General features: G+C 37.7%; 1 protein-coding gene across 1 annotated transcript in view; it reads right to left on the bottom strand.

Moving 5' to 3' along the window:
- Positions 1-8,091: 8,091 nt before the first annotated feature.
- Positions 8,092-24,599, bottom strand: part of abcc12 (ATP-binding cassette, sub-family C (CFTR/MRP), member 12) — a 34,452-nt gene continuing 17,944 nt past the window's right edge. The window contains exons 9-34 of the mRNA XM_030131192.1: positions 23,756-23,992; positions 22,574-22,747; positions 22,245-22,392; positions 21,732-21,880; positions 21,330-21,437; positions 19,589-19,819; positions 18,745-18,816; positions 17,340-17,464; positions 16,859-16,931; positions 15,024-15,227; positions 14,004-14,138; positions 13,771-13,870; positions 13,255-13,302; positions 12,929-13,027; positions 12,737-12,840; positions 11,690-11,863; positions 11,242-11,468; positions 10,729-10,866; positions 10,391-10,577; positions 10,212-10,301; positions 9,870-10,059; positions 9,251-9,410; positions 9,091-9,169; positions 8,848-8,961; positions 8,553-8,717; positions 8,092-8,473 (exon numbers count right to left, since the gene is read on the bottom strand). Of these exons, the coding sequence (XP_029987052.1) occupies positions 8,381-8,473; positions 8,553-8,717; positions 8,848-8,961; positions 9,091-9,169; positions 9,251-9,410; positions 9,870-10,059; positions 10,212-10,301; positions 10,391-10,577; positions 10,729-10,866; positions 11,242-11,468; positions 11,690-11,863; positions 12,737-12,840; positions 12,929-13,027; positions 13,255-13,302; positions 13,771-13,870; positions 14,004-14,138; positions 15,024-15,227; positions 16,859-16,931; positions 17,340-17,464; positions 18,745-18,816; positions 19,589-19,819; positions 21,330-21,437; positions 21,732-21,880; positions 22,245-22,392; positions 22,574-22,747; positions 23,756-23,992 (3,624 nt within the window). The 3' untranslated portion in view covers positions 8,092-8,380. The remainder of the gene's footprint in view (positions 8,474-8,552; positions 8,718-8,847; positions 8,962-9,090; positions 9,170-9,250; positions 9,411-9,869; positions 10,060-10,211; positions 10,302-10,390; positions 10,578-10,728; positions 10,867-11,241; positions 11,469-11,689; positions 11,864-12,736; positions 12,841-12,928; positions 13,028-13,254; positions 13,303-13,770; positions 13,871-14,003; positions 14,139-15,023; positions 15,228-16,858; positions 16,932-17,339; positions 17,465-18,744; positions 18,817-19,588; positions 19,820-21,329; positions 21,438-21,731; positions 21,881-22,244; positions 22,393-22,573; positions 22,748-23,755; positions 23,993-24,599) is intronic.

The following is a 24,599-nucleotide window of genomic DNA, read 5'->3' as shown; positions in this document are numbered from 1 at the left end:
TCAGTAACTTGAATTCACTGGGGCGTAAACAGAAGAGATTTAATGAAATGCTTGTTTATAAAAGTGAGTTTTTAAGAGTCGCTTGAAGGTGTCTATAGAATCTGATGATCTGATGTGATGGGGAAGACTATTCCAGAGGGTTGGGGCCAGAATTGCAAAAGCACGGTCGCCTTTTGTTGAGAAGTTGGAGCGGAGGATGGATAGGAGATTAATGTTTGATGAACGGAGTAGTCGTGACGGTGAGTAGGGAACTATAGGAGGTCAGAAATGTAACTGGGAGTGAGGTTGTGCAGGGCTTTAATGTGTTTACAAGTGCAGTCCTATTCACCTTAGTGATGCTACTCTTGATTATATATTCATATTTTTGTGGTTTTATTAAAATAAATATGCTCCCAAAGGAGTGCAGACTCAATTTTACAACATTTTTTTTTTGTCTCTGAATGCTATTCTGTGCTTTGGCTTAAAATGTTTCGTTTAGGAGGTATTCACCCCCAAAGTGTTTGATATGTCAGTTTCTTTCAGGGGATTTTATCACAGCAGTGTTTTTGGAGACCACAAACATTTTCTAAACAGCTCTCAGTCGCACAACTTGCATCAAAATGCAGCCACAAGCATCATCCTTCACAAAATGTAAACATCTAACTCAAGAGAGGTTTCGTGATGCAGATTTTTAACCATACCCAAATAGCAAATATTTTGGTAGTATTATGGCATACATTTGGCATTTTTGGCTTTCTTTTGGCATTGTGAAAACCTTTAGGCTTAACTGTGGTATGACTAAGGTTATCCATAATAGATATAGAGGCACCAGCAATATATGGCTGAGTTATGGCATATGTCTGGTTAACCAAAAGACTGGGCAAAGAGCAGAATCAGGTATAGTAGTAGTAGTTGCAGTAGTAGTAGTTTATTTCGAGCACGAAGAATCATCATATAACAAAGAATCACACAACATGGTCAAAACAAATAAATATATACAATTTTTTTGCGCTCGAAAAGGAGTGGGAAGAAGTATAACTTGTTGATTCCCACCCCCTTTTTACAAACTAATAATCCAACCAAATCTGCTTCCTTTGTTTTAACACACATTTTCCTCTGTATATTTTTTTTTTTTTTACAATAGCACAAAACATCCATAAAAACCATTCATATACACTATAGGGATGGTACGGCATGTTTATGGCAAACCAGAAGATTGACTAAAGAGCAGCAACATCTTATTCCATATATGGATGTGTTTTGGCATATTTCTGTAAAGCCAAAACACTGTGCAAAGAGTGGAAATTTCTACCCAGAAGAAAACCCCACATCATTTTAAAAGCATGATCTACACAAATTTTGGGTGAATTTTGGCCTCCTTTTGGCCTCTCTTTGGGTCAGTTTTGGCTACTTTTTGGCTTGATTATGGGGATTTGGGGCTTTTCTGGGACAATTATGGCTATATTTTGGAAGTCCGCAATTAGTTTTGGGTGAATTTTGGCTTCCTTCTGGTTTGCTTTTCGCTTGCCTATTTTGGGCCATCCACCCAGTAGTTTGCCAAATGGCATGCCAGTTTTGGGCCAGATTTAAGCCATAATGATTTTGCTATCTGGGTAAGTAGTAGTTAAGCCATTGTCACTTTCTCCTTCAGTGCAACAGAAGCTGCAGATTGGCCGACCTGCATCACAAGTTTCTAATGTTGAAACCTAGAATTCTTCATGTTTAGAGTATATTGAAACCTGATATAACCTATATTCTCATGCTCTCCAGCTGTGAGTAAAAATATCTAAAATGACTTACTTTTTCTTCAACAAAGTGGGAGTCTGTGAAGTTCATGTGAATGGCTCTGTGCAAAGATTGTCAACATGTGCAAGAACACAGAAAAAAGATAGTTACAGATCTGTGAGAACCAAATTTCCTACAAGATGAGTGAGGGGAAAAGCATGAAACAAGGGGGAGAAACAGTGCAGTAAATATCTAATATGCCACAGTCAACTTTAATGTCCAAGAGAAATATTTTGCTCTTCACTGCCAGTCATTATCAGACTGAAGTTAATGTATTCAGCGTTATATTGGCTTTGGAGCTTTTACTGATGCAGGCTCACCTCCAAGATCCCGGTTCACTTCAAAAAGGATCCTTTTTGCATCAGTTTATCAAAGGGAACATTGTACCTTCAGCGTGATGTGTTGTTATTGAGATGAGGTGGTGAGCCTTGTATAGGATCTTTGTATTTTGATAACTAAAATGATTATTTATCTAAGTTGGGAGTACTTGCACTGTCCTTTTATTGTCCTTTTATGTGGTATTGGTATGAAATATATTGAAGTTCTGTCTTTGGCTTGTTGGTTTTTGTCATGGTTTAGATCTGTGTTTGTTGTTGTCATGTATAATTGCAAAAATTAATAAAATGTGGGTGAAAAAAAAGAGAAGAGATGAGGTGGTATTCACACTGGACATTAACCCATAAAGACCCAAACAGTAACCGGCGACCAATACCATCTACTGACCTAAAATGTTTAATACCAGTCGATCCACTAATTCTATCAACACATGTAAATAATTGGTGTAAAATGTAGTTTGATGGTCATCACATATGACCCATTTGGACATTCAGAGGCTCCATAGTGAACATGGAAACACAGTCATCTTCTACAACATTGATTCACCAGTAAAACTCATGGATTTAGATTAATAACAGTGGATGGAAACACTTGGTTTATGTTCAGCTAATGTTACATTTTGTTGAAAAAGTCACATTTTCTTCATTTTTCTCTGTTTCTGATATGATAATCAACTTTAATCTGAGCTTTTATGAAAATCTACATGATCAGTGAATTAAATATAAGAAAAAACCTTATTTTTATTGAAAACTACTAAATATAGAGGATAGTATTACAATAACTGGTGATAAATAACTTAATAAAGGTTAAATAGAGAGAAAAATTAATTTGGGAACTGCCACAAAAGTAGAACTGGATCTTTATGGGTTAAGTAGATGATTATGTACTTTCTTGATCAATATTTTAGATATGAAAACAATTACCAATAAAAAATTTAACAGTAATAACTTAGTGTGGGCATTAAACAATCAATATTGTTATCATGATCTATTTTTAAATTGCGATATGATTATAGTTATTGTGATATGCACTTTTCTTTTGTCTTTAGGATTTATTTTATTCGGATTTCCCTTTTTTCATTCTACGATGCATACTTTCATTTTTTTTAACATTTAGTTTTAATCCAAACAGCTGAACAAAATGAGCAGTAAATCACCACATCAAAGACTACAGGTTTGTTTTTGTCACTACATCATGCATTTTAAATATTAATTTTGTGTCTTTTACAAAATTTTCATCTTGTTCTGTCTTTGACATTTTTGTCACTACAGTGTTTACAATGTTTTCACTTTGCTGTATCATTTAGGATACTCTCATCTTCTTGTTGTGTGTCTTTTACATTGTTTTGTTTCATACAAATAACTATCTTCTTTCTTGAACATTCACTCTGAACAAAAATCAGCCTTTGAAGAAATTATGATGATTGTACATTTACTGTGATAATTATCAGTATTGACTTTTTTTTTTTTAATAATATTTTAATATCATAAAATATTGTACAATTATAGTATTAATCAAGAGTAGCCAAATACTATTTTTATGTCATTTGCTCCAAATGTGGGATAGATTTTACAGATATCAAGTATAAACAGCAGCGTGGTGGTCATCAAGTTCCCTCTGTGGATACACTGATGATATTAAAGTGATAAGATTAGTAATAAAACAAGTGCTGTCATTTGTTGTCTAAAATCTGTGAAAAATGCATCAACAGTTGCAATTATTCTTTTCCGAAGTGATTTTCTGCCCATTGTGATCCAGATGTTGGTCTCGAAACCAAAAAGTGTCATATTTGAATGGTCAAGAAAATGTCTGTTGAAGTGAAAAATGCCATTGTTTTACAAATTTGAAATGATTGCAAGTGTACTAACTCTGCAAACAGCATCAGTTTAAAGCATTCTCCATATTTTTAATAAAAATGATCTTAAAATTGTGTTTTATTATATTTATCTATTTATTTTATCTTTTGCAAGAGTGCACAAACACTTCAGATTAAGTTATTCCACAGCTGCTGTTGGAAAACGCAGCACAGCATGTGAGAAGCCTTCAACCCAAACACAAGCCCAGTATAATAACTGATCCATTGATATTTTATTTAGTCATTGCCTGAAGGGGGGGGAAGGAAGCTTGTGACTGTGAGGCCACTGGTTCAAGTTTCTCAACCAGATGAGAAGAAAAGCTCGGGGCCAAGCACACTCTCCTTTTGTATTCACACTATATATCTAACATTGGAGATGCTCCTATCGAAAGCAAAATCAAATGTCTCAAGAGTTCTGAATAAAAAGCCAATTCAGTAGCAGAATAGTGAAGAAACATAAAGTTTTGTGCACTGACATTTTTATTCTTTTTACTTTCTTCTTCCTTTTGAGATGCCATGGCTATTCATCTACATATTATGTAATGTAAAATAATGCATCGTCCCCAAAGAGAACGTCACAACACGCTCAATAAAGAATGTTCTGAGACGGCCCTGTACCTGTTCAAGACTGTTTGTGTTTTCCTATTGTCATTTTACAAGGACAGGCACAGATGTTCATAAAGGTTGACCCTTGTGGTTTGAAGCCAAGTACGAGTTATGAGTCTCAACATATCCTCCTTTAAGGGACAAATACTTCTCCCAGTGGTGCTGCAGTTTTCCAGTCAGAGCTGCCATGTTAAAGAGGGAAAAAACTCCCCAATGGCAGATATTCATCACTTTTTATGGATATTTCTTCCCAGTTTGATGTTCTTCAAGCAGGAACATTACTGTCCTAATATGGAAACAATATCAGCATGAATCACATTGAGTTAAGCAAGTCCTATGATAGAGCCATATTGCAAAATTAGGTAAATTTTTACAGACGAGTTTAAAGTCATTTGTCATCAACTATATACAATAGAGAGAGATGCGTTTAGTTAAAAAACAAGGCTTTAATTAAATAAGTATAAGATCTAAATTAATGTTTCTCAACAGGGGTGGTACAGCTCCCCAGAGGGCATTGGGACAGTGTTGGGGGGCCTTTGGAAGGAGAAAGCTGAGAGGGGGGCGCTGTGGCACTAATGGGGGGCGTTAGTCAGTGTTATTCGTCATAATGTATAAGTATCCATATCAGAAAAATCTTTATTTCCAGCACTGCTTATGCTGCTGCTTTCTCACTACCAGCATGTTATCTCAATGGAGAATGTACGTCTCCTGCACCCACCCCGGTCTTCCACATTGATGTCCATCACATTACGTACTTACCTACTACACAGCTCCTCAAAATCCCCCCCTGCTCAACAACTTGTTTTGGAGGGGTGTTAGATGTCAGGATGCGATAAGGGGGATGATGAGGTGAGGGGGGTGTTACCTACAGAGCGCTATAACGCCCCCCAGTTGCCAAATTTTTTTTCAAGGGGTGTGTGTGTGGGGGGGGGGGGGGGGGGGGGCAGGATGCTCATGATGACATAAGGGGGTGTATGTTCAAAAAAGGTTGAGAACTCCTAAATGGATGAAGCTGTAGCCTGATGCTTCAGGAAGAAGCAGAAGACACTCCAAAATACACATACAACACAATACTTCACACCTGTAAATCTTTATCCCACCTTCCAAGAACTACTGTATTTTATAAATGAATGTTATTTATACTTAGATCATGATTTATACCAATCTGCCGTTACTCTTTCAGACTGAACCAACAGACATTTCAATGTATTCTCATATCATAAGAATTCACCTGTGATTATTGCCCCCTTGACCCCATTTTAATGTCTTTGCTCGACTCTAGATGTGTTATTGTGAAAAAATATCACACCAGTACCCAAAGGTGACAGTACTTTCAGACATAACCACATGATCAATTAAAAGATACCATCTGAGATTAAAAACTGACCGTCATCATTTAAAGTCACCTAATCTCACAACAGTGCATTCAAAGTTACATTTGTGATGCAATATTATGATATGACCACATTTTCTCCCTCATAACGGTGCTAGTGATGTGGTTTCTGGTATAAATACATTAAATATGACATTGCTTTCATCACAGAAGTTGCAGCTATTGTTTTTAAATGTTGTGAAAGCTTTTTTAACTCCACCCATGCACTTGATGTTTTATCCGTTAGATATTGGGAGATGATTATGTCATTGTGCAGATCATCACCGAGATAGAAGAGTGATAAATCCATACCAGATGACAGACACAACTGTTCTCTCTCCCCAAACAAGTACATTTGACACAGAGGAGTGGAAAAAACACTCTGCTGCCATCATGTGTTCTATTTCCAGATGACAGGTTAGAGCAAAAATGTTACTCTAGAACTGTAACAAAAGGAGTATCACTCTTACCCAGTGTTACTCGTTTCATTAGAATTATATCTTGAAAATAAGAGTAAATTCTAATTATGTTTAATGTGTTCTCTGTCTTTCAACTGGGGGGTAGCAGCGTGAAAGTTGACCATTGAAAGCCTTATCTTGGTTTTTCCTTTGCCCGTCTGTAATATTCTGATCTGATACAGACGCTATGACAGTGTTTTTCAACCTTGGGGTTGGGACCCCACATGGGGTCGCCTGGAATTCAAATGGGGTCACCTGAAATTTCTAGCCTAGTAATTGAAAAAAACAAACAAACCTAAAAACTTCCTAATAAAATATATGGCGAGTTAACTGGCATCCTTGTATAAAATCAAGTGACGGCAACAGGTCTGCCAAGTTACTTTTTAGAGGTGCCAGGCTAAAAACAACCCAGTTGACTCAATCTGAAGTCACTCCTTGCACGTTTGAAGTACTGAGGTGGCCTAAGACAGGGGCTGAAATAGCCACAGGGAGGGAGGGGGTTCACCCATACAGCAGCGGACATCCTTGCTCAATGATAGGGCAAGGATAAAATATAAACAAGAGATTATATTTCTAAAACTCAGCGATGCATTAGTGGCGGTTTGGGTCAATTACGCTAAACAGTTAAAGGTCTGACAGACTTCCAGCATTTTTGATTTGTATCTCCATCATATTACCTAGTAGCAGCTTTTTCTAGGTAAATAATTCTTCAAGCCGTAACTTTTCATATTGCTTTTTTTTAACTATGATAAGTTTTAAACATACGACAAGTACATAATGAGACATGTTATGATTCATGATGAGCAGATCAGGAAATCTAGAGGCAATCTTGGAAATAGCTACAAATTCCAGCTCCAACCCCATAAATAATTTATACAATAAACTTGATGCAATATGGGTGAGCTTCAAAGGCAAAAGTCATGATTTTCTATGGAATATAAGCCGAGATATGCATTCTTTAACTTTTGTGATGCAGTTTCTTAGATGCAATAATAACGCATTACCCATTTGTCTTCACACGTGTTTATGTAATCAGTACAGCTGTTTATGTGAAAATATTTGAAGCTATACATCAGCAAACCATGCAGTAGATTTACTACCTTCTTTTGGATCTCTGTGCAAAAACAGAGACAGGCATGGGCATGGTGTGCTTCATGAGATCCTCTTAACTCCTAACATGCTTTTCGAAGTGAGTCATCCCTTTTATATTTTTATGTATAAAGATATTATATATAGCTTAGGATGTATATAGTGTATGGCCACTGTTTTCACCATTAGTGTAAGGTGGGGGGATGAGAGTGAAGAGATAAAGGAAGGATTGAGAGAGCAGAATGGGGACAAGGCCTCACCAGCAAAATACAATAATCAGAGCAGAAAGGACCATCTACTCTTAATAGGATTTCACCACAGAGGTTCATCCCTCTCATAAGACACTGGCTGAATCTGATGCTCACGTGTGAAATTCACCTTCATAAGAGCCTCAGCTGTAGCTGCCTACTTTCTCCAGGAAGTGATACTTGAGGTTGTAGCATCCATTGCCGATTTAATTCCCAGTTTCAGATGATTGAATCAAAATGTATATAAATGTAGAAGAAAATTCAATGCAAAACAGACAAAAACAAAGCAGTATTTTTAAAAAAAGTCCAACTGACAATAATATAAAGATTTATTCTTCTGTTAACATTAAGCATACGATGTTTTCCATTAAGAGTTCTTCAAGATACTAAAATGCATTTTCAATACATTTAGACAAATAGTGGTTTATACAGAGGCATTACACAAAGACATAGAAAATCAATAAATAATGTTTCAAAACTGTACTTACAGATCACATTTACTCATATTAAAAGTCTTTGAAAGAACACCAGTGATGTAAAACATTTAGTAAATAAGTGCAGTAAAAAAAAACAACTATTTACAATGAAGGTGAAAAAAAAAGTGTTTCAACATTAACCATCATCCCTTTTATAAGATTATTATCACTTCACTTCAGGTGTTCACAGTGTTTGCAGCAGTGAGGAGAGAAGAGAACAGAGAGCCTGGTCTTTGTTGAAGCACATTTGGGGCGTCCAGTTCTGCTGCCTGCCAGACACAACACATGGCTTTAAGGCCGGGTTCATCTTTACAAACAGTTTTATGTCTGGGATTGTTTGTGTGGTACCTTTCCATTGTCCATAACCAGAATCCGATCAGAGTACATGACAGTGTTGATGCGATGGGCGATGGTGAGCATAGTACAGTCTTGGAAGGCCTCTCTGATAGTGGTCTGGATCAGGGCATCGGTCTCTGCATCAATGGATGCTGTTGCCTCATCCAGCAGAATAATCTGTTAGACCAAAATAGTAGGGTTTGATTTACAAAATTTAATTGAATGGTCCAAACCAGCCTCTTTTGCTGCAACACAAACAAAACAACCAAAGGGCCAATGTACAGGCAAATAAAGACAATGCCCAAACCTTGGAGTTGCGCAGTAAAGCTCTGGCCATACACATGAGTTGTCTCTCTCCTACAGAGAAGTTCTCTCCATTCTCCAGTACCGGTGCTTGTAGCTTCTCTTCCAGTTTAAGGATCTGAGGAAAACAATAAAATTCTTTGAAATTCTAAAAATCTGGTGTAGTCAATGATAAAGACTTAAGCATGAAAGCAATGCTGCGATGATGGCATTTGCTATTGCGCTTGAAATACTACTGGTAATATACCGAGTCCTTCATGTAGGTCTTCTCCAGTGCTGACCAAATATCTGCATCACTGTAGTTGTCAAATGGGTCCAAGTTGTACCTTTAGGCAAACACAAGTTGTTTTCCAAAGAGAATTGATTGTATGATTATGTTGAAGAGTTCAGCAGATTGCTAAGCTTACCTGACTGTGCCAATAAACAGCACAGGGTCCTGGGGGATAATGGATAATTTGCTGCGCAGATCCTTCAGACCAATGGTAGCGATGTCCACTCCATCTATCATGATGGTTCCTGCTGCTGGCTCCACTAGTCTGAACAGAGCAACACCCAATGAGGACTTCCCTACAGACATGAAGCAGAAGGTAATGTTTTATACTGTAGAAAAACTGATTTCCTTTTCCAAGTCTTCAACACAAAATATGTGACATTTTCAATGGTTGAACCTCAAATTCAGCAGAAACCATGTGGTTTTCACCCAGGTTGAGGAACTCTGGATCAGCTCTTTACCCTCAACAGGGTGCTGGAGGGTGCATGGGAGTTGGCAAAGTTCCCATGTGTATTTTGATATAGATAATGCATTGGACAATGTATTTCAGGGTATTATGTAGTAGATGCTCCAGGAGTATGTGGCTTGCTACTGAAGGCTATTCCATTATCCCTATATGGCTTTAGTAAGAGCTTACTTTGCATTGCTGGCAGTAATGTTTAATTATTCCATTTCACAGTTTTTTCTTGATATACTCATTCTCCTCATCCAGTCACTTAATTTTTTAAATTTCTTTACAGCTACTGAAGTCTTACCTGAGCCTGTCCTTCCCACAATGCCCAGCTTCTCTCTAGCTTGGATGCTCATGTCGAGCCCATTAAGAACAATGGGTGTGTTCTCTCTGTACTTCATCTTATAGTCCTGGAAAGTGATGGCTCCACTCTGAGGCCAATCCTCTGGAATTTGAGCTTCCTTTATGTGTCTGGGAGCCTCAGATTTACAATTCTGTAAATGACATGCATTTTTACACACACTGGCAACACAAGTCTTTGAAATCTGTGGTAAAAAGCACAGCTTCAGCAGATACTTTAGTGAATGGATTGGTGTTTTTTTCCGGAAAACTGTGTGTAGTTTTTTTTAGTTTTTGCAAGTCTGACCGTGATGTATTCTTGTAGCCGCTCCACTGAGCTGAACCTTGCCTCCACTTCTGTCGCTTGCCTCACAACATACTGAAGCATGCCAGTGAGCTGGATAACACACAAATACATTCAGTATACACACACATTGTGACACTTTATCCATTCAAAACATTTAATACCTTAGACTCCAGTTTTACCTGTATGGTGTAGGACAAGGCCAGGCCTTTCAGAGATGAACTAAGCGTGTCACTGCTAAGGACGACAAACAAAGCTACCAACAAGGTCATGGTGGCAGCCATAAAGTCAAGCCAGAATGACAGCCAACGTGTCCCAGAGTGAAACAGTAGATAGTGATTGGTGTTGATGTCATTGAGGGTCTTGAACCTATGAAATGACATGGCCTGGTCAAGGTTTGTGAGAAAACCGCCCTAATAACCAATATAACAGCGTCTCTGACTACATCAGAGATCACCTGCTTAACCGCATAAACAGAGAAAACCAAACACATTATGCATTGTAACTAAACACTTCCTACACTTTAACAACCCCATCTCCAATGTTGTAGGCATGGATAGTGCTGAGGCCTTGCAGGGTGGAGGTGGTGAGAGAGATACAAGGAGAGCGACTGATGTTTTCCAACTTCTTCATCTGTCGAATACTCTTCTGGAATACACTGCAGGAAAAAAGTAAGTATGACATGTCACATTATTGTATCTCATCAGCACATGGTCAAGATGGTGAATACAAAATACTTTCTGTTGAGCATCATGACTTAAAACAGATTAGACAAGTTGCACTTAGTGGAGCTGTTGTATACATTAGGACAAAACATGCTGGAAATAAATATTGAGACATTGCATAAGCGTATCAAAATAATGCCATGGTGAATCGTAATCAAAGCATTATGGTTCAACATAATGTCATATTGTTGGACTTTTATTATGCCAAACTGTATAAATTATCCTGAAGAACACTATATATGAAATATTGTTCTGTACAGAGGTTAATTTTATGAAAAATTTGGGCATACATTGATTTGTGAACTTACAATAGAATGAGAGTAAACAAAGCTCCCATAATAACCACAGCCACAAGCAAGGGGGGGAAGACTGATGCGATGATGATGACAGTGCAGACAACCATTAGACAAAATTGCAGAAAAGGGTCCATGTGCATGGGAAGCACATTGTCCACTTCTTCTTGATCTTTGGCAAAGCGGTTGAGAATACGACCAGTTGGTGTTGTGTCAAAAAAACTCATGGGACTGGTAATGATCTAAAACAGGAAAAGGAAAATATTTGCAATGTCAGCAGTGTACTGGTACAGTAGGTTCGGAATGTGGTAATAAATTGTTAGTTATTAAACACCATTTTTGTTTGTTAAACTCTTGATAAGCGTAAAACAGAATAATTTATTACAGTCAAACAGCTGATTTAGACGTTTTTAACATCATGGTAGATATATCTCAAAAGTGGAGTTGAGCCAATCAGTATTACCTTGTTGAACATGGTGTCATGAAATTTGCAGCCTGCGTTCAAGGTTACATGAGTGTAGAAGAAGAGTTTGATGAAGGCAAGTCCCACCATGACAATCACCATCACACCATAAATCATTTGGTAGAAGGAAAGTTTTGGGTTTTGGGAGATGTCGCCATTGTTTGTTGTCGAATTCTGAAATTTATAAAGTTAAACAAAGGTGCGATATAAATCCACATTATGATGCTGTATAAAGAACACTAAATGAGTAAATACAATAACCTCCTTGAGCTGTCCATCTCCATTATCAGTGTATGAGTTGCACATCTTGTAACTCTAATTCTAATGAGTAGAAGTCTATCAGTGGGTTTATGGCTCCCTCTACAGGAGTAATTTGGCTTGTGTAAAACTATGTTAATGTTATCTGCAAAGTATACTTCAAATATGAAAAGTGAAAGTAATCACTGTGCATTAAAACGGTCCCTGTCAGTTTTTCATCATTTTATATTTTAGGGTTTTTTTGCATTAATTTTGTTGCATATTTATGTGTATGTTGCATTTTAGTGCTGTCAATATTTAAAGTTGACACATTTTAACCACTCTATAATTTTATGCATTTTGATCTAGGGCCATTATTGTAGCATTATATTCAATAAGATATTCACATGTCTGCAGCATGCTGTTCTGTAAGAACAATGTCAACATTTCATGAGTTAAAAAAGAAGAAAATAAAATAAAAATGCACTGCTTCTGTTGTGTGACAAGTAAGTTTTCCAGCAAATCCAACAAGACTTTTCAAGGGTTTATGTTGTTTAAAAAGGCATAATTCTTACAAATAAACAAACACTTCATGCTTCAGTTTGTCACAAATATTTAAGTACAATAAATTTCGAGATGTGTGGCCTATAAGTGTGTTGAGATCTACATTGGCCAGGAAGAGAATGAAAAACATGATGTTACAATATCAATTTTTTCAGTATCCATATTTGTCCTAGTGTTGTAGTGAAGTAGAAACCTGCATAACAGAAATATACAGATACATATATAAATTAAGTCAACAGTTCTCACCCCATTCCCCTGCCCCAGCCAGTAGCTCAGCCACCAGTTGCTGAAGGCTGTGGATCCAATCATCAAGACAATGTTCAGGAAGACAAGGGAACTGAGGAAGTAGCCTGCAGAGAAACAGATGCACCAAATTCCATCAGGCTGTTTGTTGATGCATGTGTGTCTGGATTTTTATGTGGACCCTTTTAATCAGACCTCCAGCTGCCTGCACATAGTGATGGTAGACTCTCCATGAGATGGCGCCCTCTGTGGAGGACTCCTGACTGACCAGTTGGTCACTGCCCTCAGCAGCAGCTTAAAAGGAATGATTTGAGCAGTTAGTGCCAAGATTTATCGCCTAATACTAACAGACTATCAACTTTTTCATATAATCCAAGTAAACAATACAAATAATTGATTGTATAGACATACAGACAGCACCTTGGAATTAACATTGACTCAACACTTACTTCAGCTCAGATACTAGACTTATCACACAGATATCCAGAAAAGAGGTTATTATATTAATTTTTACAACTTACAATTTTGTACAGCTGTTCCATCTGTCTTTTCATCCGACATGTCGAACGCTGAAACAAGGAAAGACTTCAGTCATTTCCCTCCTCTTACATGTTTGCTAAAATACAATATAACAAAGCATTTAGATGTCTGTCATCTTATATCTCTAAATCCAACAATATTTAGTATATTATCTGACAAATAACCAATAAGTTTTACAGATGGACAATCATGAAATCATCCAAACAACAGTATCATCCAACTGTATATTAACTTTTAGGATTGCAGGTTTTATTTGACATTTGTGCTGCTGTATTGCAAAACCACTTCCTCTTACCTTTCCCCTTGTCATTTTTTGTCCTTTGGAGAACTCTACTCTGGTCATATACTAATCTTTTACAAGCTGAATTCTTTTCCAGTAACTAAGCATGACACTGCAGTATTTTTAAAGGCCTTTATTTACTTTATAACTCCTTTATTGCTCCTAACATTTTTAAATAGAGTTGGAGTGTGACTAACTCCACAATGAAATCATTTACCTGGGTTTTCTATCCCACTATCTGAGCGACTGAGCTTGACTTCATTCATCTGGACCTCGTCTTCAGGTGATGCTTCCTCCTCCTCCTCTTCTTTCTGAGTCTGAAGCACATGGTTATTAACATCACTGTAAAACAATAAAGAGGCTGACATGTTTTACTGACTGTAAAACAATAAATACAGCACTATAAGTACAGTATGGTGTTCCATCTGAGTTATGTGCTGACAGTCTTACTTTGGACTGCTCCATCTGGTAGTTGCTGATGAGCTGAGCATAGCGTTTGTTGGTGGTCATCAGGTCCTGGTGGTTTCCTGCTTCTAGGATCTCCCCGTCCTCCAGGAGCAAAATGTCATCACAGAACTCCAGATACTGTGAGATACAGTGGTTGGGCAGCCATGTCAACACAAAGATCCCAGTAATGTAATCAACACAAACTAAATACAAGTCATTTATGGCATTTGACAGACAATCCAATCTGTAATTACTAGTAAAATTATCTCCAGTAAAGGTTTAAGATAACCCAGCAAGATGTACAGGCAGCCACAGACCCTTTCACTTTTAACCCATGGAGATCAAATGCTACTTTTGTGTCAACTCCCAAATACATTTTTCTCTTAATTTTTTATTTTTTTTTCTTAAATGTTTTCTTTACTTAAGTGATTTATCATTACTTATTATAATATTATCCTCTTTATTTTGTATTTTTTTCACTGTAAATCATGTATTTTCCTATATTTAAGGATCATGATCATGTAAATCTATATCAAAAACAGAGAAAACTGAAGAAAAAGAGACTTTTTCAATAACATATATCATTAACTGAACATAAATGAAGTGTGTCCATCTACTGTCATTTATCAAACTCCGTGGGTTTTACTGGTGAATCAAAGTAGTAGAAGTCGATGGCGTTTCCACGTTCACTATGAAGCCTCTGAACGTCCAAATGGGTCATATCTGATGACCACGAAAAGATGACAAACTGTATTTTCCATCAATTATTTACATGTATTGATAGGATTAGTGGATCAACAGGTATCAGACATTTTATATTAGTAGATGCTTTTGGTCGACGGTGGATGTTGGAGTCTTTATGGGTTAATCTACCATATTACTGTTGCATATCTGCAACTCTGAACCATTACACAGTGACTGTTAAAAACTTACATAGAAATGATGAAAAATGCAAAATTTTAATTGATTATTAAAGGTTTAAAGAGAGATTTAGAGTATTGTACACATCTGTAACTTCCCTACCTGCAGCTGGTGTGTAACCAGTATGACAGATTTCCCCCTGAGCTCCTTCTTGATGCATTCTTCAAAGATGTGTTTCCCCACATGGGCGTCGACAGCAGATAGCGGATCATCAAGAAGGAAGATGTCTTTATTTGAGTAGACAGCTCTGGCCAGGCTGATCCTCTGCTTCTGCCCCCCTGACAAATTCAGCCCCCGCTCTCCTATCTGCCAACAGAGTACAAAGTCCACTCACCACAGGGTCTGGCACACTCCACTTTCTCACTTTATTAATTTACTAGACTCAAATAACTGCAAAAAATGTAGGTGAAGACAGCAAAGTTTTCACAACTTCACATAATTTCAGTAATGTGTCTGATAGACCGATTTTACTCAGATTATAGATTAGAAACATTGGTCAGTTTCTGACAAAAATACAGACTTTGTGTGAAAAGACCTCAGGAATAGAGAGAATAACCAACATGAACAGATTGATCCAAACTAGAGATACAGCTGACAGTTCGAAAGACAGCAACCAGGGCAGAGAACACAGCAGAAGCAACCTGGATCTTCTTATCCCATAACTAAAGCCTAAATGTCATAGTACAGGGTGAAACCTTTTTCATTGCATGAAAAAAAGGTATTAAGGAAGAAGAAGAAAAAACACACCCTTGTGGTCCTATTTGCAAAACAGTACCTTTAGACAACGGTGTTTGACCTACGGGTTTGATTTGCCGCCATTCTCTCCAAAACAGGATGTACAGTTAACAGCAAGTAATTATCAGACTTCACTTTGATGAAAGAAACCAATAAATTCTATGATGTTCAGCACCAACACTGACACTTTATTTTGGGATATCACCCCAGCCTCTTCAATGAGATGTCAAAAAACTTTGGTTTGAGAAATTTGAGAAAATTGCACAAGCAAAAATTTTTCCTCTAGGCCAAACTCCAACTTGTTCATCCTGTTTGTGTGCTGCTTGTTCATCCTTACATGGTTAAATAAAGGTTAGATAAAAAAAAAAAAAAAAAACTGTGTAGGACAAGTGCAAATGTTAACCTCATTTACTATAGCGCCCCCTGCTGGTTCCTAAGTCGTGGAGTCATTTTGTATTAAATACTTAAAGTAGTGGTATTTTGCTTTTTTTAAATGGAATTATGCATTTGAAAACATTTCCCTGTGGTCTACATAAACTGTAAATGCTATGCTTGGGTCTGAATTCTTCATTAATTCAACTCCACAGGTCCATCTTCAACCCTATTTCTGAGTAATGACACCAGAAAGGTCAATTTGAGCGCTGGCCCTTTAAATGCACATGAGCCTCTTCGCGCCCCACCCCCTCCAGGTTGTTGGCTGTGCTGCTCTGTCCCGTTCAACCAACAACTGAACATTTTAGGTAATCTAGTCAGTCATATTTTCATATTTTGAGTATGGACTACAACCACTGCTGCTGACAAACAATTATGGCATATTCGGAGAAATGTTCATCGGAGGTCTTGACCTTATATGTAAATGTTATGACGTAACTAGTTATAGAGATAACGAATTAAGCAGGAATTAAAAAAATTAAAAAAGGTTGTAGAAATCCACTCGATTTTAGCTAAAATGAATATAAAGATAGCTTTGCAACACCTGGAGGGTTCAAATTCAAACTTTTTTAACTATTAGGGTCCACATATACACAAATAAATGTACTGAAGACTAATAAAAGTGGGTTTAGCAAAATATGACCCCTTTAAGAGCACCCAGAGCAAAAATAGGTGTAAAAATAGTGATAATGTTTAGTATTCTGGTTGCATCTCTACCACATTGCTGCTTGGATCCTAATTAAAACAGTCAATTTGGAGAGTTAATTTACCTCCGTTTGATCACCATATGGAAGGATTTTCAGGTCAGCTCTGAGGCTACAGACATCCAAAATTCTGTCGTATCTGTGGAGAAACAATTCAAAGCAGCCCGATCAGTGTTAGTTACAGTTCAGCTATAGATTACACAACACAATACTGTACACAGGTCAGCAGTCTTTCTTAATTTCCCCTTTGGCAGGTTAGAGTAGCTGTTACATGATAATACTGCCAAGAGATAAAGTCTACTCATGTTTAACTACTTTGCCAGATGTAGACTCTCAGAGATAAGAAGAACTCTCCCACAGATAAAAGTTTGTCACGTGATAATGTCCAGAAGAACTGTTCCGTTTTGTTTTTCTATTGTGTGTATACATCACATTTTCATTGTACCCCCTTGATTAATATGAGCTCCTATGGTCTCTTTATATATATTCAGAATATTGACTTAATGATTTCAGACAATCATTTCTGTGGGTAAAAAGGTCCATTTACTTGGCTTGGTCAAAAGGTTGACCCATCAGGATATTTTGTTGAACAGTTCCATGAAAAATCCAGGCTTGTTGTGAAACATAGGCAAATGTCCCATCGGTTGTGGTCGAGCCCTGGAGAATGTACATCTAAAATGAAAACAGAAATGACCAAAATTCAAAGTTCTGCATTAGGTTTTTTAAAGCATTTACTAAGACAGACACTACTAGTGTAGAAATAACATAGTGTTGATAGGTACACATAGGAGAGGCAGAAAATACCCTCATAAACAGTGGCGTTATCATCATTCTAAGTAATATGACTTAAGAGATCATTTGTGAATCAATAAATTCTAGAAGGTAGTGTTGGAGCTTGAACATCAGGTTTTGAGGCTTATCTTGCCATAATAACTGGACTACTGTACATCAACCCTTATTGTATTAAAAAGGGGTCAGGTCAAGCGGTGACATGATTACATGTTTCGTGTTCAATAGGCTCTAACTTTGTACATATATAATCTATATCAATGTGTGTTACTTTTTTCAGTAGGTATTTGCAAGTACTTAAATATAACAAGGATGATGATTGCATAAAATAACATGTTTGACCTAAAATATTTTAAAAAGTGCTCGGTAACATGGTTTCATCAAAATGTCACTGATTTTGAGAAGGTTTATGCAACGTGATATCACGAATTGCGTACAGATAACACACCACTTGTAATTGGCGTGTTACCTGTACGCATTATAAGCTTTCAATGTGTATGTTCACGCCGCGTCAAATACCACGCGATTAGTGGGTAGCGGTTAGGTTTAGGGTTAGCGGTTACAGATATATAAACCGGAGATCTTGGCGTACATTGACGCGCGATCGAATGGCTTTGAATAACATGCAAAAGGATGAAAATGCGTATGTATAGCACGCCAACTGCCATAAGAACTGGCGTGACATACAATGTGATTTCATGAGATCAGTCTGGTTTACGCCAAAGTGTTAAACATGCGGTTCCCTCTGGAAATTCACTTACATTTGCCTATGATGTGTTAAATCACATATTAAGTTATACTGATGTAAAAATTTAGGAAAATATAATGGAAAGTTTTGGACTTATTGACATAGATTTAAAGTAGCACAGTTTCAATGGGCATAGTGACACGGTTTCAATTCTTGATCCTATTATGATGTAAGGACCAGTGTGTCTAGAGACCAAGTCAAATATTCTTAATACAAGCATTTATTATAAATCACAGTAATAAGCTAACAAATGAGTGCACACAGAATAGGATAAGATGAACTTTGACTTTTCTCATAGATATGCGTGTTCCCTTGACCTGATCAAAATACTAACAGTATAACAGAACTTACTACAGTACTTATTACAGTATTACTTCTATTACAGAAGAGTTATGATAAAAACAGAAGAACAAACCTGCTCCAAAATGCTGGAAATCAGTGATGTCTTCCCACTTCCCACATTTCCACAAACACCAAGGAGGTTCCCCTTCAGAGAACAGAGAGATTGTCAGTGAACCTCATCGTTTAGACCAGTGCTTCTCAAAAACTGTGGGGCAAGCCCACTCAGGGGGGCATGGGATTACTCCTGGGTGTGTTTTTTTTCTTCTTCAGGTTAGAACATGTAGCAGGTGGAACTAATGTTTTAGCGTTGGAGCACCCTGGACTCATTTTAGGGACGTACAACAAACAAATCTACTGCCATGGTGATCTGTCACTGGACTAGACAAAGAGTTTAGGTTTGGAGAATGGACAAGGATTGGACCGGGATAGAAAAATATACAATGTTTCTGTTTTTGCACAGTTTGTGCAGTTTGCACTTTAATGTTCTGAGATGTGCAGTGGAAACAGGCTCATTGCAGCCACTGATATTGTTAAAATTGTTCATGTTTGTTTCCAAAATTTGTTTGTTGTTCAAAAAAAAGTAACTTTATTGTTACAGTTGTAAAATAATTGCGCATTTCCTATTTTTATTTGGAAAAATATTGTCTCAAGGAGCAATCTGGTTGAGTTTATTTGTACTGTTCCAGCAAAAATCTAAGTTATTTTTAATGTGAACAAAAAATATTCAAAGAAAAGCAAAAGCATTGTTACAATATTGATGTTTCTTTCACCAAAGTTATAATTGCACCACTGTTACAATGTTGTTGGGGTAGAGGGGGGCCTGGAGATTTTTTCGTCCTCCAAAGGGGGGCCCGACAGAAAAAGATTGAGAACCACCGGTTTAGCCCCAGAAAGCCTGATCAGTAGTAAAATCCTACCTTAGGTAATGTGAAGGAGATGTTTCTCAAAGTTGGTAAGGTTTCAGTCTTGCTTTCCTGGGATTCTACATCCACTTTGTGTTCCACCACCCCATTGGATGTTCTGAGCTGAGGTTCTGGCTCGTTGTTTGGTTTAGTCCAGGAGAATGTAGCGTTCCTCATGACTATAGCAGAGTCTGTGTCTTTCCTCTGTATCAAGTAGGGCTCTGGGTTCTGAATCATCAATATTTTCTGTATAAACAAAAGTTAAAAAAGGAAGTAGTGACATTAAAATGTGCTGTGCCTTGTATTTCATTATAGATAGAACATGACAATATTTCACTTGTCTGATCTGGTCAAAATTATTTAACCTGTAAATATACTACATATGCATTCCTCACTCTCCAGCTGCAACATTTTCAAGAAAAAGTTAGAATAGTAAATAGTATAGTATTTAGTTGAAGTGTTTCAGATAAGTGTGCAAGAGTAGAGGTTCTTTGTTGATTTGTTTTGTTTGAAGATAAACCACACATTCCGTACTGGGGACAGGTCTGGACTGCATCCGGTCAGTTCAGAACTCAAACTCTTTTTTTCCTCAGCCAGGCCTTTGTAGCATGTGCACAGTGTGGTTTTGCATTCTCCTGTTGAAATATGTGTTGATGATCTGGGAAATGTTGTGGTCTTGAAGGCAGAATGCGTGGTTTGAAAATGTCAATGTACTTTCTAGCAAAAAAATTGCAGCACAGAATTCCAAAGGATTTTTGTAAAGGGCACCAACACAATCCCACACCATAACAGACCTGGGTTTTTTTGGACTTGTTTGCTGACAACAGTCTGGACAATCTTGTTCATCATTATTCTACTAATTGGTCAGACCATAGTCCATATATTCCCAAGTGATGGACACAAAGGAGACAAGAGAAGACCATCATCCCCCTGGACACAGTTAACACAAAGCTTCTTTTTGCCATCATAACTTTTCATCTTCTGCTGCAAGATTCCTACCCAGGCCTTTAATTGACTCCTTACCAGTTCACTGTGTGAGCCTTTGTAGTGAACGAATCCTCAGCTACTTTGAGGTATGTATTCAAAGATCTTTTTCAAGGCCTGTGAAAACCAGCCCTCCCTGCATCTCATTTCATGTACAACTATCCAGTGTCATCCAGTCCATCCTGCCATGTTCAGCTCAGTCTTGGCTTTGCTCTCACCAGCCTGTTTCTCTCCAGTTCATCTCCTCCCTCTACTATGAGCCACCTCATACCAACACTAAGACTGCCAGCTGTTGCCTTCTCTTTGTTCAGTAATTTTCTCCAAAAAACCTTTTCTTGTGAACTGTACACTTTTGTGTTTGCTTCTGGGTCCCTCTGTTTTCACACATTATGTATTGAAATACACACATTCCTGAAATCTTTGAATTCATTTCTCCACCTCAGATGCTGAAAATCCAATTCCTCTCCTATCATTAACTAAGGAAAAGACATTTTAAAGCTTGTAACAAATTTTTAAAACTATACATTTAAATAACCCCATTCATCTGTTATTATTTTATGCAAATGACATCCATGGGAGTGAGAGAGAAGGTAAATGTTGGTATTAAACTTATACCAACTGTCCTTGAAAGCTGCACCATCAGCACGACAGTGGATTATAAGATTGAAGGGCAAGACCTCAATTAAATTAGCTTTTCTACACCCCTACATAACATAAGAATATTACCGTTTATGATGGCAAATGTTGGCATAATTCCTAAAACAGAGTTTACCTTCAGTCGTTGTATTGCAACAGCAGCTTCAGCTAAGGCCTTAACACACAGGGGCATTAAAGCCAGACAGAACCTCATGGAATTGAAGACAGCGATGGTAGTGAAGGCCTGGTGATGAAACAATCAATGGACATTCAGCATCTTGAATAATCGTGCCGAAAGACAGCTTAACTATTCCAACAATGCCATTTCAATAGACTTGCATTTAATCATCTGAAACCGTGATAAAATGAAGCTGAAAACAAAATCTACTCTAGCATTTTGAAATTTCACATCACAGAAATAAAAAGAGCTGCACTAACAGAAGGGAATATGTGACATTGAAAATTCTGAGACATGCATGTATTTAAGTAAGTGAGCTTAAGTTATTAGAGACATTGTATTGTTGGTATTGGTACTTACGTCAGGCGTGTTGAGCTCTAAGCCCAACAACGTGTGCACCAAGAAGGTGAAAACAGTGGCTATGGTAGGGATGATACTGGTGATGCTGATGTTTCCATTCTGGACATAACTGACCTTTTGCAGTTGCTTCTTTTCTTTCTTCCTTAAGTCTATAAGAAAGATGCATGAGGTATTTTAAACAGGTTTTTATTTTTAACCTACACTGCAAAAATCCCACACATGCTAATATTTTGTTGGACCACCTTTAGCTTAGCGTTGGCATAATTTTCAAAAGTTTATGCATTGTTACAAAATTTATTTCCATCCATAGATATGAGAGAGAGAGAGAGAGAGAGAGAGAGAGAGAGAGAGAGAGAGAGAGAGAGAGAGAGATAACCATATTAATCACTGCAGGACACTTTTTGCCCAGGGAGTGTTTAATTTTCCACCAGCGTATGGGAAAAACAGGTATCTTCAAGAAAAACTGGTTAGATATGAAGGATAAAACCAACACACAGCTGTTAAATGCCATACCTGCAATCTTCTTCTCAAAAGATTCCTCCCAGGCATACATCTTGATAAGTTTGATGCTGCTGAGAATCTCGTTCACTGTGCGAACACGGCTGTCAGTCAACATTATGGCTTTCAACTTGAATATATTTATGAGCTTAGCCAAGAGAATCTGAACAAAACCCAAAAAGAAGGGGAAAAAAATCCAAATCACATTTGTTATATTTGTCAATATGATGTTTTTCTTGTTTAAGACATACTAGGTACGCTTGGAACTCTCAGTACCACTCTTGACCCCTGATTTCCATAACCCTAAGACAAGTGGCAATAGGTGTAGCCTCTTATGTACAGACCTGTATGGGGATAAAAATGAGGTAGGTGCCGACTCCAGTCAATGCAGTATAGCCCAAGACGTAGCAAGAATATATGACACACACAATAAAGAGTACTGGGGAAGCCAGTGTGAAACTCCCAAACAGTACTGCCTCAAAGATCCTATGGCCATCACTGGTCACAACGTTAATCATCTGAAGAAAAGAGAAGGAGTGTTACTACTAAATCTAGTATGCCACAAGCATAATGCATTTCTTGAGTCATGCAGAAAACCAACCATTTTAAAACTGGATTCAAATCAGTGTTAAGATAAAAACATAGTGCAACTAATCTACAAATAAAGAGCATGAAACACATCAATCAAGCCACAACATGCTGACCACTGACAGGCAAAAAGGAATTAATTCAGATTATCTCATTCCAGTGGGACTTGTCAGTGGGTAGGATATATTAGACAGCAACTGAACATTTGGCCCTCAAAGTGGATGTGTTGAAAACAGCAAAATGAGCAAGAGTATGGATCTGAGCTACTTCGACAAGGGAGAAATTGTGATGGTCAAATGAGAGCATCTCCAGATCTTGTTCATTCCAAATGTAAAGTGGTTAGAACCTACCAAAAGTATCCAAAGAGCAATTGGATCTCAATCAACAAAGCATCTATGAGAGCAGAACATTATTACCACCTGTCTAACATTGTGCAAGTCCCCATTTTATAAAACAGCTCTGACCTGAGGCCTAGACTCCACCAGACTTCTGAAGGTGTACTGTGGTATTTGGACCAAGACGTTAGCAGTAGATGCCTGAAATCCTGGAAATGGAGAGGTGGGGCCTTCATGGACCACATTTATTTGTTCAACACCTCCTACAGATGCACCATTGGCCTGATATTGGGAGGTCCTTCCTTGGTGCATTTTTTGGTCGGTACTAACCACTGCAGACCAGAAACACCCAACAAGACCTGCTGTTGTGGAGATGTTCTGACCCAGTCATCACCATTACAATATGGTCCTTGTCAAAGTCACTCAGCTCTTTGTGTTGCTCATTTTGCTGCTTCCAACACATCAGCTTTGAGGGCTCAATGTTCACTTGCTGACTGATATATCCAACCGATTGAAAGGTACCATTGTAATGAAATAATCAATATTAATACCATTTCTCTTGTCAGTGGTCAGAATGTCATAAATTATCAGTTTACGGCATACCTCTCCCATAGAAATGCCACTGTACACACGCAGGGAGGTGATTTTCTGGAAAGCCAGTGATGAGAAGGCACCTTTCAGTCTGCCTGCTGTGCGCAGGTTCAATGCCCACAGCAGTGATATCAAGAAGGCTTTGCAGAACTCAGTAAAAAACAAACCGAAGGACAGGCCGATCCCATAAGACACAGTGGATTTCTTTGGGTCATCAACATAGTTCAGGATCTGATAAACCAAAACAGCCTGGCAATTGACAAAAAAAGAGCAAAGAGTAAGAACTGAGCAGCAATAGATCAATATTAGGTAGCTTGATAATTACAGTCTTTTGCTACTCTATTACATTAAGTAAAAATCTAAAGTGACACTACTATACCCATTAGGACTTCAATTGGCAGAAGGTAAATTTGAAAGCATGCATCACAAACATTACAGTTTTTGTCATATAATCCATAAATACTTCCAATATATTTCCTCATTTTCTTTCCAAAAACAACACAGGAACAGCACTTTAGTGATTAATGAATTCTATTTTGTTCATTTTTACTTTACTCTGTAGTCTGATGTAGAGTTAAGGAGTTTAAGAATCAACTGCTTGCTGTTTTGTGTTTGCTGGTTTCTGTTTCGTTGTAAAGTCGAGTGTACTATCATAAATCTCATATGTGCGTCAGTGGGTTTTACAATCTGTACAGTGAACAGACAGTAAAACCCTTGGTTGGAGTGTGGAAAAACTCCCTAAGGAAAAACACACAACTCTGGAAGCATCTCAGAGGAAGGATGTTCCAGGGCAGTGCCATAGGTGTTATCTGTATAGAAATTTGCACATGTATTATGCACAAGTCTCTCCTTAATG

The sequence above is a fragment of the Sphaeramia orbicularis genome, chromosome 3 (genome assembly GCF_902148855.1).
Source record: "Sphaeramia orbicularis chromosome 3, fSphaOr1.1, whole genome shotgun sequence".
Classification (NCBI taxonomy): domain Eukaryota; kingdom Metazoa; phylum Chordata; class Actinopteri; order Kurtiformes; family Apogonidae; genus Sphaeramia; species Sphaeramia orbicularis.
This window is presented reverse-complemented; position numbering and strand designations above follow the sequence as displayed.